Source organism: Hoplias malabaricus, chromosome 12 (genome assembly GCF_029633855.1).
Source record: "Hoplias malabaricus isolate fHopMal1 chromosome 12, fHopMal1.hap1, whole genome shotgun sequence".
Taxonomy (NCBI): domain Eukaryota; kingdom Metazoa; phylum Chordata; class Actinopteri; order Characiformes; family Erythrinidae; genus Hoplias; species Hoplias malabaricus.
In genome coordinates, this window is record NC_089811.1 from 33,134,999 (window position 1) to 33,150,019 (window position 15,021).

Sequence of the window (15,021 nt, forward strand, 5' to 3'; positions counted from 1 at the left end):
AGCAGTGAGTGGTCAATAAGAAAGAGCGGGGGTATTATTTCAGTATTATACAGACAGAAGTTAGAAGGACCTGAGGGGACGTGTGTAATCCATGCTTATAAAATGTTACGTGGTACTTTAAGTATTTCAATCTGACGGACAGCTCAGGAAATCGTCTCTCCCACTAAATTGTGACAGCTTGATAAAATGGATGTACACGGTGGTTCATTATTTCGTCCAGTTCTCTGTTCAACTTCCAATATGGTAGGAGAGGTTGTTGTCGAGCTGTGCGTTGTTGTCATGTTCCCCTAGTGCCGATAGTGGTGCTGTGAGGAGTCTACCGAGGACTGAGCTAAATAAAATCCAGCAGCCCGTACTTACCAATGTTAGCCGAGGATACAATTCATTTAAATGCTTCATTGCGCTCAAATTCATGGCGCACGACTTCAAAAAGGAGTATTTTCCGTAGCATATCGAGTACCGATGCATAACTGGTACAGCTGAATATATCAGGCATTTCCACAATCTGTACGGATCGAATACCCCGTAGCGCCTATACTAATTAAAGGTAAGCACAACTATCTTCCAACCGGGCTGTGGATTAAAGCTGCGGCCTGTTTTGAAAGTTGTAATGCAGCGCGAGTGCCACTGGAGGACCGGGGCTGTGAAGGCTACATCGGGCCGCTGTTTACATATTACTTTGTTTACTTCTAATAGCCATGTATTAGATGCTAAAACATTACAAGTACAAAAAATCGTATTTCATATCATCCCCATCATGCATGTTTTGTTTTGTTTTTTACTAGAAAACAAAGGCGTTTAAGCCCGTATTAATGTAAATTATTAACTTGAAAGTAGCTAGCATGCTGCCTAGCATATTGGGGCCTGTGTGAAGAGGCCTGTACTTATTTTCGTCTTTGTTTAGAACGATAATTATAATAATTAATTAAAACAGCGCTCGTTTTTATAATTAACAGACTGTCTGCATAATGTAAAACACAAAGTGTATATATGGATACACAGTGGGAGTCAGAAGGTGAACTGGAGCTGTGTGTGTATCCGTTTCCTGGAAACCCGCGACTTTGTTTTTAGCACTGCAAGCTACAGGCTACAATCCACTATAGGCTGAAAAGCTATAAATCCCTGTGACAAATGCTTTAGCGAGTTAAATGCCAGTTCATTGAACGAATTAAATTCAGATTATGTCAATTGCATAATTACCAATATTTATTTTTTTAACATCAACTGACTTTGTAAATCTATATAAAAACGCTAGTGTCTGTGTTACTGAATTGTTTTCTCAAATGAAACGCTGCCTGGAAGCAGGATTTAGTTTGTGCTGTCGTCAGATTATTTTAATGTTAACGTTTTTAACAGTCATTGATAATATGGCAACTAAAGTCTTCTCCTGTTCGGTATAGTTCCCTTCTCTACACCCGGTTTCTTAACTAAATATTGGTTGTATTTTGACGCTACAAACTATGAATTACAAAGATATTTACTTTTGTGTTTAAGCAGCTGTTTAGCTTAAATTAGTTAGCTAGAATTGGACATGGTTCTTGGGTCCTTACATTAAGCATAACCAAATGTCAAAAGAAATCCATTCTGAAACCACTGGCAGCATGTCAATATCTCGTACGTTATTTTTTCTATTGTAAAAGTGTCTTTCACGGCGTTTGTCCATATTACGTCTTATATAAATAGTTTATAATAAAATAATTGTTCATTATAATATTTTTCCGGTTAATATAAGTCCATTCTGAGACATTGTGCTCAATGATCTAAGTCTAATTATGAGATTTCCATTTATCACTGTGATACCTCCGTTTACAAAGTCATTCTCTAGACAGTTGGGCAGTAATTACACCTGTCACACATTTATGGCATGTTTTATCAAAGTAAATCAGACAAAGTGTGAGACCAAATATATATTGATACAGCTGCTTTATAGTCCTCTTTATATTTATATTTGTCCTGCTTTCACATTTAACAGAATTTAACCTATGGGTAATCCAACAAAACAAAGTCACACTGAAGATGATAAAGCTATTACTCAAAGCCTAGTACGCAGATCATCCATAATATTGTGACCACCTTCTTGTCTCTACATTCATTATCCAATCTCTGAGCTTAAGTGACCATACAGGAGTGCTTTGTACAGTTACTATTACATATGAGGTTCTTCATACTTGACCTCTTTCAACATGTTCTTCAATGGTCAGACTACCACAGCAAATAGGCCTATGATTTGGGATGTGGACCATTCTCAAAGCTGCAGTGATGTGTGTGTGTGTGTGTGATCCATTCGTATCAATTCAGCACTCTAACAGTAAAACCACATCAGTGTCACTGCAGCATTACATATCAGGTACCAGCCAAATAGTACCTGCTCTGCGGTGGTAATGTAGTGATCCAGACCATTGAAAAACGACTGAAAGTGGGGAAACAAAGTACAAAATATACACAGCAACAGGTAGTATACAGTCTTTAAATGTAAATATAGCTCTATAACTCTCATGGCTAGTGTATGGTCAGTGAAGCTGAAAAAATGGACAGGGAGTGTACAAAGGAAGTGGTCATAATTGTAAGGCTGGTTGGTGTATACTCCACTCTTAAATGAAACATGTAGTTGTATCCTGAGGTGTGCTGTGAGATTGGCATGCTCATTGGTCACAAAATATCTAAGCTGCTAATGTCAATGTATGTATTTATTTACTTACGTACTTAATTGTAGATTAGATGTTGGACTCTGTCAGGTATAGTGCCTACAAAATTAGTATATTAATATAATTTGAATGATTCACATTAAATTAATTTTTGTCTAATATATATTTTTCCCAGACCTTTTGAAAGATCGGTATCATAAGACATCCAAATAGTGGATCAGTTATAAAGAATATCACTTTTACTGTCTGTATCAATACAGAATTTTCTTGAATCAAGATAATGGTCATTTGTGTCCATGTGAAAACTCTGGTTTGCTATTTTGTACAAATATTACACCAAGTAATAAAAAAGAAAAGAAAAAAAAACACAGGCAATGTTGCAGGACATTTTATATAATTATATATTTGATATGAAAGAAATCCTTATAAAACCAGGAGGTATTTTGCAATTATGTATAATGCAGATTTATTTTAAATAGATTAGGTTCTTTATTTGATCAAAATCATCAATAAATCATTCACAGTTTATTTGCAGTGGTCAGCCACAAATAAATCTGAAGAATGCTTGCCTGAAATATCTGTTCCTATTGTACTACGTTTTTGCTGTATGTATTGCTTTAACCACCTTTTGAGTGTTTTACACCCAAGTGTCAAACACATGGTTTATGATGATATGCTTACAGACACTTTTCGGCTTTTTCTCGTCAGCTGATGTTTTCAAGGACCAGAGTCACGTGATGTATGAGGGGAAACACATACACTTCTCAGAGGTGGACAATAAGCCTTTGTGCTCCTACAGCCCCAAGCTCTGCAAGCAGCGTAGACTCAACGGATACGCCTTCTGCATACGACATGTTTTAGAGGACAAAACTGCTCCTTTCAAACAATGTGAATATGTGGCCAAGTACAACAGTCAAAGATGCACCAATCCTATCCCCAAAGCTGAGGACCGTAGGTGAGTTGTTGAGACATTTCTAATTCTAAAGCTTATGAATCATGGATTAATCTTTAGCTTAGTAACTTTACGCTTTGTACGAACTGGTCTGGGTTAAGCCTGGATTTTCTTATTCGTTAAATGTCCACTTACAAGTGCAGGTGCACAAGGTTTAATCACAGGTTAATTTAGGTTATTCTAAAGTCTAAAACGTAGATAATCAGAAAAACATGCACAGTTGAAAGACAAGTCAGAGGTGGTTGCATTTTTTGGGGTTTGTTAAGGTGAAATTAGGTCAGAAACTAAAGTAAACATGCTGAATTGAGATCTGCTTCAGCTTTAATTGTACTGAATTTGCAATCTGATTAAGACATTATTGTTTGCTCAACATAATATAACATCCTTTTTGGAGATCCAAAAACATGATTAGGCTTGGCTACTCATAAAATAGATTGGAAAGTTGCAGAGACTCTTATTTATCATTACTTCACATCTACAACATAACTATTTTTCTTAAATCTTAGATACTGTAACAGCCATCTGCAAGTGCTGGGCTTCATCCCCAAGAAGGAGCGTAAGAAGAAGCATGATGCACTTGAGTCCGTAGCGTTGAACATCACTGTCCCCTCGCTGGCTCTCAAAGCCTCTAATGGGCTGGATGGCTTACCTCCTTCACCCACATATACCCGCCTGCCCCCTCTCACTCTCCCTGACACAGACCTGCTTGATCCCTTTGCCTTCTATGAGGAGGACACTGATGGAGGTGAAAGCACTGTGCAGAAGACTGCCATTATTAAGAGGAAACCACCTTGTAGGTTACCGCTCAGTCAGCAAGGACCACATGACACTGAACTTCGCCCACCCACCTCAGAACACTTCACACCAGTCACGGTAGCCTGCACACTGCCCACCTCTCCACACTTACCGCCCCCACCACCACCACAACCGCCTCCTCCGCCCCTGCCTCCTCCTCCACCACAGCCAACAGGTCATCTCCCATCTTCCAAGAATACTGTTCTGTCACCCTATATACAACAGGGGGCACCACAAGGTCTGCTATGCAAGCCAGACCCACCTCAGACTGGAGGCTCTGTGAAGCCCAGTGCACCAATTTCAGCAGGCCAACAGACCCTGCCTCTTTCCCAGAAAGTCCTTACTGCCTCTGGGCACACACCTCCTACCAAGGACAGCCCACAACACCTCCCTGTGTCAATGCGACCAACTGCCTTCACAGTGCCCCCTACCTGCCTGCTGAGGCTGCAGCATCTGGTTCATCTCTGTGCACAGAGACATAGAGAGCATGGAGACCTCTTTCCTCATCTCGGTAATGCAGTCGATGGGTACACACACATACTTTAATCATGGTCAGCTATTAATGCAGCTGTGTTTAGACACTGAGATGGAAATTCATTCTAGGAGTCAAGAACTGCTTTAGAGAGAAATAAATAAATCTGCTGTGACCTGTAATAATTATGACAGGCTTAAATAAATGTAATCAGATGTTAAGTGGTTCTGTGAGTCACTGAATTGGTTTAATGTTAATGAATTTAACTGACAGTTCCTTAATGTATTTTAACTGATTTTACTTTGTGTACGCAGGGCTGGACTGGTCTGAAGACAGCGCTGATGAGGATGAAGATTCAGGAGAGAGAATTCCTCCATTGCATCAAACCTGGAGATTACGGGAAGGAAGCTCTCACCATAAGTAAGAAATATTTTTAAAAGAAAAAAGGGAAAACATACATTTTGATTTGTAAATTTTAGCTGCGTTTTCATTTTGGGGATGATACCAGGCTTTCTGGTGAAACTGGAAGTCCAGCCATAGCTGTCTAAAAAATGTATTCTACAGTGATACTTGATTCTACCATCCTCTGTAATTTCTGAGGTTTTTGTTCTCTCTTTCAGTTTGCTTTCCAACGGCCTGGAACCACGGCGGTCTCGGCTGGCTCGGCTGTGTACATACTTACAGGAGCGCTATAAGCATCTCTGCAGAGAGGAGAGAGCTGTGATGCGGCAGAGGAGATACAGATACATCTTCAGGAAAGCTCTTCTTCAAGCAGCTAACAAAGACCCTGACTGTACAGGGGATCTTCTCAGGCAGCTGAACAAAACTACTCACACCTCAAACAGGTAGGAACAGAACCCCTCCAGGGTTTGTACCTTCCTTGCGCCCAGTGATTCCGGGTAGGCTCCAGACACAGTGTGACCCTGAAGTGGATCAACTTTTACAGGCAATGAAAGAATGAATTATTTTAATATTGGAATTCTCATTTAACATTTTTCTGCAAATAATGCATCCTATATTTATACTTTTCAGTTCTAGGCCTGCAGTACAACAGGAAGTGGAAAAATGTCTTTGTACAGGAAGCACCAAGGGTCAGCCTTGCGGCAACACAGCTCTGCCTTTCACACGTCATTGCTTCCATCGTATCCTTCTGTTACAGACACACATGCAGAAATTATTTTCATAATCTTCATAAATTAATAAACCATTTGTTTAGTTTATATAAAATAAACATACATAAACTATATGGAAAAAAATATTGGGGCACACATTCTAATAATTGAATTTAGGTATTTCATTCAGTACCATTGCCACAAGTGTACACATTTAAGCACATAGACATCATGCAATAAGCCTTTGATACATGTTAATGAATGAAAAATTCTGAAGTGCTCACTGAGTTCAAGTGTGGCACTGTGATAAGATGCCACCTTTGCAACAAGTCAGTTTGAGAAATTTCCTCCCTCCTAGACATTCCACAAGCAACTGTGAGTGGTATAATTGAAAAGTGGAAGCATTTAGGAACTACAGCAACTCGGCCACAAAGTAGCAGACCATGTACATTTACAGAGCAGTGTCGCAGGGGTCTGAGGTGCATAAAATTCACCAATGATTTGCAGATCCAAACCTCCTCTTGCATTGACATCAGCACAAAAATTGTATGCCAAGGGATTTATGGCAGGGGTTTCCTGAGAAGCTGTATATAAACCGTCACCGACCTCAGATGGACTGGTGTAAAGCCACCACTCATCTCTGAAGCAGTGGAAATGTGTTTTGTAGATGAACGAATCATGCTTCTCTGCCTGTCTGATGGTTGAGTCTGGGTTTGGCAAATGCCAGGAGAACATAACTTTTGGTGGAGGTGGGATAATGTTATGGGGTGGTTTTTTTTCAGGGCTTGGCCTAGGCGATCTTGTTTCAGTGAGTGCGAATCTACTTTTCAGCAATGCCACTAACAGTTAATTGTGCAATATCTTGGAGTAAAGAGATCTCACACACATGTTGTCGGCTGTTACAGTACCTTGCACAAAATCCATTTAATTAAGATGAGATTCACCTACATTGTAATCTACACCTACAATACATTTTATAAGATTGACTTAACATTCAGATGCACTCTGCAGTTAATTCTTTGCAGAAATATTTAGGGTTGTCAGGACCTGACTGAGTCTGTATTTGGGTAATGGATAATTTTACAAACTTCAATGACAGTGAAATATTAATGCATGTGTAGTGCATCATAAAGCTATGGATAGTAGGTTAGAGGTTGAATAATACAAATTATGCAGCAACATATAAGCTCACGATTCTGTCTTAATATCTGCAAGGTGAACCAACTAGGTAGGTGTATCTTATAATTTAGACAGCATGTGAGCACACTGTTTTAGAAATCCAGCAAACCTGTTGTGTATTTGTAAGGTAGATGTATCATATAATCTGTGTAGTATTTGTATATTAAAGTATGTTCTAGTGTTTTAAATTACAAGGCTTTTTTTCCAGTCTTTGCCTGGAATATTGGGAGCTGATTTGGAAATAGTGATGTGTTGTTCCATAACAGCATGGTGCTATAGATATCCTGCTGAACCGCTCTCAGCAGCTCTTTTCCAGCTGTACAGCTCGATTTGCTGATGGACAGCAGTGTTCTGTCCCTGTCTTTGACATCACCCACCAGACGCCTCTCTGTGAAGAACATGCCAAGAAAATGGTGAATGATTTTTTTTTTTAAATGTTTTGTTTAGCTGCAATATTGATGTGTGTTACATTTTCTCTTCACATTGTTTTAATGGTTGTTTAGTCACATTTTATGCTGTCATTACACTGTTTGTTTCTGTTAATCTTAGCTGACATACAACGCATAGAGTTAATTTTCTTATGCTGTATTTGTTCTGAACCAAATTGGTAATCTGCAGTTCAGCAACCTGTGGTTTGGTTTGTTTGTTTGTTTGATTTTCTGTGTGTGTTTGTATGTGTATAAATCACAGAAAATTCCCAAATGGCAAACGAGCATCCTGAAATTGGTCTCTCTTTTTTTTTTTTTTTTTTTTTTTTTTTTTTCTCCTCCAGTTTGGCATTTTTTCAGGTTTGCTATTAAAGGGGCACTATCTAAGATTTTACACATTTATATAGCATTAAATGGCTTATTTAAGTTTAAATATGTAATGAAGGCATCATGAGCAGGGAAAGCTGTTTTGCTGTTTACAAGGCTTTGTTTTAACCTCTGGGGTGACAGATAGCCCCACCCTCTGTAAACTTAGGCCCTCCCCAAGGAGATTGGCACTGGCCACAAAGCTTTCTCAAACCAAGATAGCGTGAACTGACTTTTCCAACATGAAGAACACTAAATTATTCTGAAAGGCTTCAACAACACTGTGAACGCCCTGTTATTCGTCTAGTAATGCTCTCCCAGGATAGTTACTCCTCTTCCTGTTGATGTGGGGTGATGGCGCAAAGGAAAATACTGCTTTCTCTTCTCTAACTCCCTTTGTGAGCAAAATACCACTTTAAAAGCTGTTGTAAATTAAACTTCTAAAGGTATTGTTGCCATTCAGGGCATTTTTTTTACTTCTGTCAGTGTGATTTATCTTTATCAGTGTTAAAACACAATGTTCATCGGCACCATTTAAGGTGGAGCAGGAAATTTTTATTAAGACACTGACTACTGCTAAGAGGGAGAGCTGAAATCACTTCCATTGTCCGTTTTTTTTTTCCCCCGTGTTCCAGACCTGTAAGAGCGTGTTTTTGCTACCCTCCTGGCCGAGTGAGAACTTCTTATTTTGATCGCCTATGCACTGATAAGGAAAGCTCAGTTGCGTTGGTGAGGAGAGCTCTGTTGCACCGATCAGGAGTGCTCTCTCATGCCATCACTGCACTGCTTTCACACAGAGAGAGATTGACTACACACTAAATCCAAACAGTGAGTCCCCTGCTGGCAAAATCTCGGATAGGGCACCTTTAATTACAAAGGGTTATATTGCTTATTTACCAGTTTGCAGAAAAGTTCATGCAAAAGTAGTTAGAAAGTAGATATGTTAGAAATTAAGTGGCTACTCATCTTGAAGACATCACAATAAACACAATAAAATTGTTATAGCAAGAATAAAAGTGTATATAAAATTGACAAAAGACCACATTTCAGCATGTGTGCTGAACACAGCTATCCCCGTGTTCAGAGAATGTCTTCAAAAATGTCTTCTGTCTGCTGCTGTCTTAATGAAAGGTAATCTTGGAAACTAATTGGTGTTTATATCTGTTTCACATGGTGATGTTTACATGATAACTTTTTAAGCGTTTTTCTATATTGTTTAGAAAAATAGGTAGACATATTACATAGTGTTAATTAAATTATGTTAATTAAAATCTGTTCATTTATTTCCATTCTGAGCTGTTATTACTGAAGTGTGGCTCAGAAACCATGGTCCAGACCAAACTCTGACAGGTTTGAATTTTTACGTCTGTAGTGTTTTGTGTTTGTGCAGGATAATTTCTTGCGTGGTGATGGGAACAGGCGGGTACAGCAGCAGCTGCAGCAACAAAGACGGCCACGCAAGAAAAGCAAACCACCAGCACTGACAAAAAAACACAAGAAGAAAAAGAGGAGAGGGCCACGACGTCCACAGAAACCCATTCCTCCTGCCCTGCCACAGGGCAACTTGCCAATGCCCACCATATTGGCACTGCCCACTCATCATGCTAGCATCGGGTACCCACACTCAATAACAGCCATGCATGTCTAACAGTTAATGGATGACCATGTCTGTCTTTTTGTAAATCTTTGGTTATTTAACTTGCTTTTATGTTTTCATTATATTCCAGGGTGTATCCGCTCTGGTGATGCTTTTTGATCTTTGTTTTGAGTTCTTACCTCTCTTTTCTTCAGGACTCCCTCTACACCTGACCTCAGTGCAGATGAACTTCCTGATGACATCACCAATGACATAGAAGACATTCCAAATGACTTGGAGTTGAATCAGGAGGATTTCTCTGATGTGCTACCCAGACTCCCTGATGACTTGCAAGACTTTGACCTGTTTGAGGGTATGGGTAGTTAATTTTATTACAGCTTAATTTGTAAATCTCACCAAGGATAACGTGCTAAACATGTTTGGGACATCTGCATTAGTGTTACAACTAGTGGCAATTTTAAAAAATGATTTATATTTTCTTTTCGTTATACATGTCATTTCATTTGTCTTCTACAGTATTAAATACTCAAATAGCTGAACCATTTTTGCCTTCTTCAGTTTTGTCTCACCTTCACACACACACACCATCATTTAAAGTTTCACCTGTGAGATAATGGATTTATACTTTTATGGTACAGGGAAAAAATTGCCTCCCATTCCCCTGTTGGGATGACTGTATGAATGTTAAAATTAGAATTTCACTTTAGTAAACAAAGCACACTTGCTTTTTGATTGTTGTTGTTTTTTTGCATGTCCTGCTTGGCAAACTAGGCTTTTCAGTCCTGTTAGTCCTATTTTGTAAAAACAGGGTCAGTGTGTCAGTATGTTTCCCTGTGTTTCTTACACTTTGTCTTAACGTATGTGTGTTTTATTCATGAATGTATAGGTAAGAATGGGGAATTACTGCCAACTACAGAAGAAGCTGAGGAGTTGGTACGTGCCCTCCAGGCGATGGGTTCATATCCAGACTCGCTGGCTTGTTTGACCTCCATAGGTGAGTTAGCCCCTACTGATGGGGTTGACCATCGCACCATGAGCGTGTTCTCTGGTTCAGGAGTTACGGCAGCAGGCATGGGGGACCTCTTGAACGGTCGAATAGCATCAGACAACTTTTCCAGCCTGGCACTTGAGGATAATCTCCTCCATCATTCAGCAAATGATCATTTCCCTCCCGCACCATCGCCCCAGGCACCAACAGCCTCAGCCCCTGCAGCAGCACCCACATCAGGTCCCAACAGTGCCCTGACAGAGCGAACGTTTTCTCACCCGACACTCTCTAAGACTGAACCTTCTCTACCCTCTCCACCAGGCAGCCATTACAGCAGTGAGCATGTGCCATCACCCTACAGTGACCATATCTCTTCCCCTCACACCTACCAGACTGAGCCTCCTCTAATGCTGGAGGTGCCTCTGAGTGGCCTACCAGGCGCACCTCGAGCCTGGAGCAACCTACCACTTTCACTAACAGACCCAGCTCAGTTTGGAAACCTCTTGACTGCTGATGCTCACCTTCTCTCCACCTCTCTGTCCACCCCTCCTTCCAGCTCACATTCTACAGTTCTACAGCCCACTGCAGCCCTATCTGCTCTGCCTCAACCAGGCCTCACAGGCCTCACCTCACCTCCCGCCCCTTCCACATCCCCATCAAACTCTTCTCGAGATATGCTCACCACCACACAGCCCAAACTTCAGCTTCCACAGTTCAGTGCAGCCTTCGGCCACCAGCTGGCCTCTCACAGTGGCATCCCTAAAGACCTCCAGCCCAGCCACAGTTCCACAGCACCCCCTACAGGCTTTACCAGTGCCACCACTGCAAGTGCCAACACCACAATTCCTCCCTTTCAGCAGAGTAAGTGAAAGGGAAGGTCAGGCCTGCACACAAACCAACAGGAAAACTCTATTCAGGGTTTAGCCAGATTTGAGGTAGTCTTGCTTGGCCAGATTTCTGAGGACAATCTAATTTTGGGCTAAATTTCAGTAGGACCAAAAATTAATGTAAAATTCTCAGTCCAACCTTTTGTCAAGATGTAAATCAAAATAGGGAGTTATAGATGCACTTGTAAACACACTCAGACAAACCACAAGGCTGTTGATAATCAATAGATATAATGTATGTTAGCATGGTTGAAAAGTCCAATAAGCATGTAGATGTGTTGCATGTGCAAAGAACACATGAAAGGTTGTAGAATCTTTCAAAAGTATTAACAGTTCCTTAATGTTAAATGCACATTAATGTTAAAAACACATTAGTTTATGATATTATCACAGGGCTAGTGTTAAAACATTGGGTGTTGCTGATTTTCACAGTTCGCACTCTAAATCAAACCATAAAATCATTTGAAGAATGAACATATGTTTTCAGTATAACTTGTTTCTCTTGTCTGCCTATAATCCTATTATAGAGGATGTTAAGAGAACCAGCTATAGGATTTTAGCCATGTTTTCCACAAACTGTGCCCCAGTTTAGCACCATATATAAAAAATAAATATACTTGTCCCCGGATCAGTATTCCCAATACAGAAATCACATCTGGCCTTGCAAGACTAAAATGGACTCCTCACATAACTGTTTCGGTTACTGACAAATCTCAAGCGTATTATTGGTCTGTTGTAACAAGCACACAGTACTTTCAATTTGATTATGTAGACAGTCTAATGTATGAAATAATGGTAATTGCTGGATATATATGTCTGTCAAGCCTAATTAGAGAGATTATTTCTATTGTTAAATCACCGTTTAAAGAGGCAGGCTTATGGTGCTTTTTCCATTGTATGGATACCTACACGACACTTTTTTATTTTTCAATGCCTGGTCCCTGGTTGCTTTTCCATTAGCAGAGCTCCCTGTGAAACCTAGCTTGTGATGTTGCAAAACATTGTCTCTAATGGGAACCACAACAACGGCAGCAGTAAGAGTTAGTTTACCCGTTGTGTATTCACATCTTTGTTTTGTTTTTGGGACTAAACATAGCTCTGAGCGCCGGTTCTTGCAGATCAGTATAGTTTTTAAATGTTACTTGTTGCATGTCCGTCTCTCGCTGGGGTTTTCCCTAGGCCACCAATCCAATGAGTTGAGTTGAGGAAAAACCCAAGGTTTAATTTTACAAGCTACCATTAAAAACAAATGTGTTGGATAAAAACAGTTGTGCTGTCTGCTGTAGCTGGGAGAATTTGTAGAGTTTGTGCTGGAAGTCTGCATTTTGTTGTGACTCACTATTCTCTCTGGCCTGTCAGTGCTCTGTTAAAAAAAAAAAAGAACGTACCAGTTCCTTGTACCAGATTTGCCTAGTGGAAAAGCAAAAAAGCCAAGCCGAGTTTAGTAGGTACCATGAAGTGGATGACACCATTAGTTGGCTTGTGTGCAGTGCCTCAGTGGATTTATTTTTTTGTGGGGAGGGTCACATGTCCTTTGGAGGAAGCACTGTTCTTTAGCTAAAAAGACTTATTTCGTATCATAAAGGTGTTGTCGTTGTTGTGTTGAGTTCAGTGTCTCTGCCTCAGTCAGTGGCCCTAGTTTAACTCATAACAGCTCAATACTGAAGCTATCACTATGTTACCACCACATGTTAATGTCACTCACATCCTCGCTAAAGTCACACTTCCAGCTCTTGTGTAAGTTTTCATTCTGTGGAAATGGACAGCAGTAGGTATATCAGTGTCTCTGATCTTTACTGCTGCGCCTCTCCATTTTAAATTTTGATCATCTGGGGTTATTGAGTAAAGAAAATATTCGCCAAACACCTTTTATCTAGAGGATTTTATACTGTACTGTACATATTTATCATTTTATCAGCTTATGCAGACACTCAGATGAAGCTTACTCAGTGGACCTAGCCTGGGCCATAGGCTTTTCCTGTTCTGAGACCTCACAGAGATAGAACCTGGTTACTTAAAGCAATAAAATGCATCAGCATCTCATCACAGTATTTAATCATGTGTCAGCCTTGAATTGTGTACCTCTTAGCACCTAGACTGCTTCATCATTGTGGACGTCTGGGTCTATGGATAAACATTTCTCTTATTTGGAACAAATTAAATAACTGCGCTAAAGCTAGGCTGCGTTAATTAAAAAAAAACACCAATAAAGATTTCTTACAGAGAATATAATATAAATGATACATTTATGATACAATATATAGATTGAGAGTTTTCGCTATTTATATAGACGTTCCTCTTTATGGTGCTTATTATATTTAGATTAAAAGGCCTAATGAGGTTTCTCCTTAAGCCAAAAGCAGAGCAGTCTTTCAAAAGACAGGAGTGCATGGGCACATAGATAACACCTTAAATGACCCTGTCTCTGCTGTGCTGGGACCTTTGGTGCAATTTTTTATGGAGCAGGACTGTGTTCATAGGTGTCTCCACATCACACTTCCACATTAATTTCAACCAGGTTTAAGCTCAGTGTGCAGTAGGCTAGTAAACAGCACAGCCAGCAAACTCAGTAAACTGCTTTTGACATTGTGTCACTCAGTCTGACAGGCAGCACAGGAAGCTCTCTCCCAACATAATATTGGCTTCTTTTTTTTTTTTAATTAAAATAATTTTTATATAAATTATTCTATTTCAGCTACGACAGTAAAATATTGGTTCTCAGTAGATTTTAGATGCAGAATGTTTATCACATATTGTCATGTGTTAAATATATTTATAGAGTAGCAGTTGGATTTGGACATAGCCATTGGGTTTTATTGGTAAGTTTAAACTGAGTGGCAGTGGACTGATAACGAGGTTAAAAATAATTTGCAGGATACTAAGTGGAGTTCTAGTTTTGTGATGTACCTGTCATTTAAGTTTAATAGCTATCAAAATTCTAGTGATTTTATATTTTAAGTTGGATGACTGTTGTGGTGTAGTCTTGTCATTTATTTGGACAAACGACTGATTATGTTCGACAGTATTTTTGATAGCTATTAAAATCCAGCTAGCACTTATGACTGTAAGATTGGTGTTTGCATGAACATAAACCCAAAATTATGACCTGCATTACAACCTAACTGGATTTGCCCATGAAAGCTTTTGTCCAAAGAGAAACATGAATAAGAATGCTAATGTGTTAATAAGCATACTGGAATAGTTTTTTTTTTTTTTTTGGCTTTTGCACAAATCAGAATTGAAGCATACTTATTTTGGTTTTGAACTGTTGGCTATACATCACGTGGATCACTTTGCAGTTGTGATCGTGCTGTAGCATCAGTACTTTTCTTCTTGTGAATCAAGGCCTCAAACAAGAAAGAAATACCTGCGTGTTGATTCATTAGTTCACACATGATACTAGCAAGAAATGCTGTGCTTTTCAGTACTTTCTACCACACCATGAAGTTGTCTCCCTGTAGTTGTACTAATTCAAGGATTTTAATGAGCTGGAATGTTACAAAGAAGGTCATCCTGCTGTTTCACATAAAGCATGAGAGAAGATTTACTGCACAGAGAAACTCCAGTCAACCCTCTAAAGCAAACCATCTTCAGGGCTCT

At 39.6% G+C, this 15,021-nt stretch overlaps 1 protein-coding gene across 1 annotated transcript; it reads left to right on the forward strand.

Moving 5' to 3' along the window:
• Positions 1–171: 171 nt before the first annotated feature.
• Positions 172–11,769, forward strand: ino80da (INO80 complex subunit Da). The gene is made up of 10 exons (XM_066686369.1): positions 172–547; positions 3,354–3,600; positions 4,104–4,903; positions 5,179–5,284; positions 5,485–5,709; positions 5,897–6,006; positions 7,435–7,568; positions 9,340–9,563; positions 9,741–9,898; positions 10,433–11,769. The coding sequence occupies exons 2-10, from the start codon at positions 3,383–3,385 to the stop codon at positions 11,401–11,403; spliced, it is 2,946 nt and encodes a 981-aa protein (XP_066542466.1). The 5' UTR covers positions 172–547; positions 3,354–3,382; the 3' UTR covers positions 11,404–11,769.
• Positions 11,770–15,021: the final 3,252 nt, after the last annotated feature.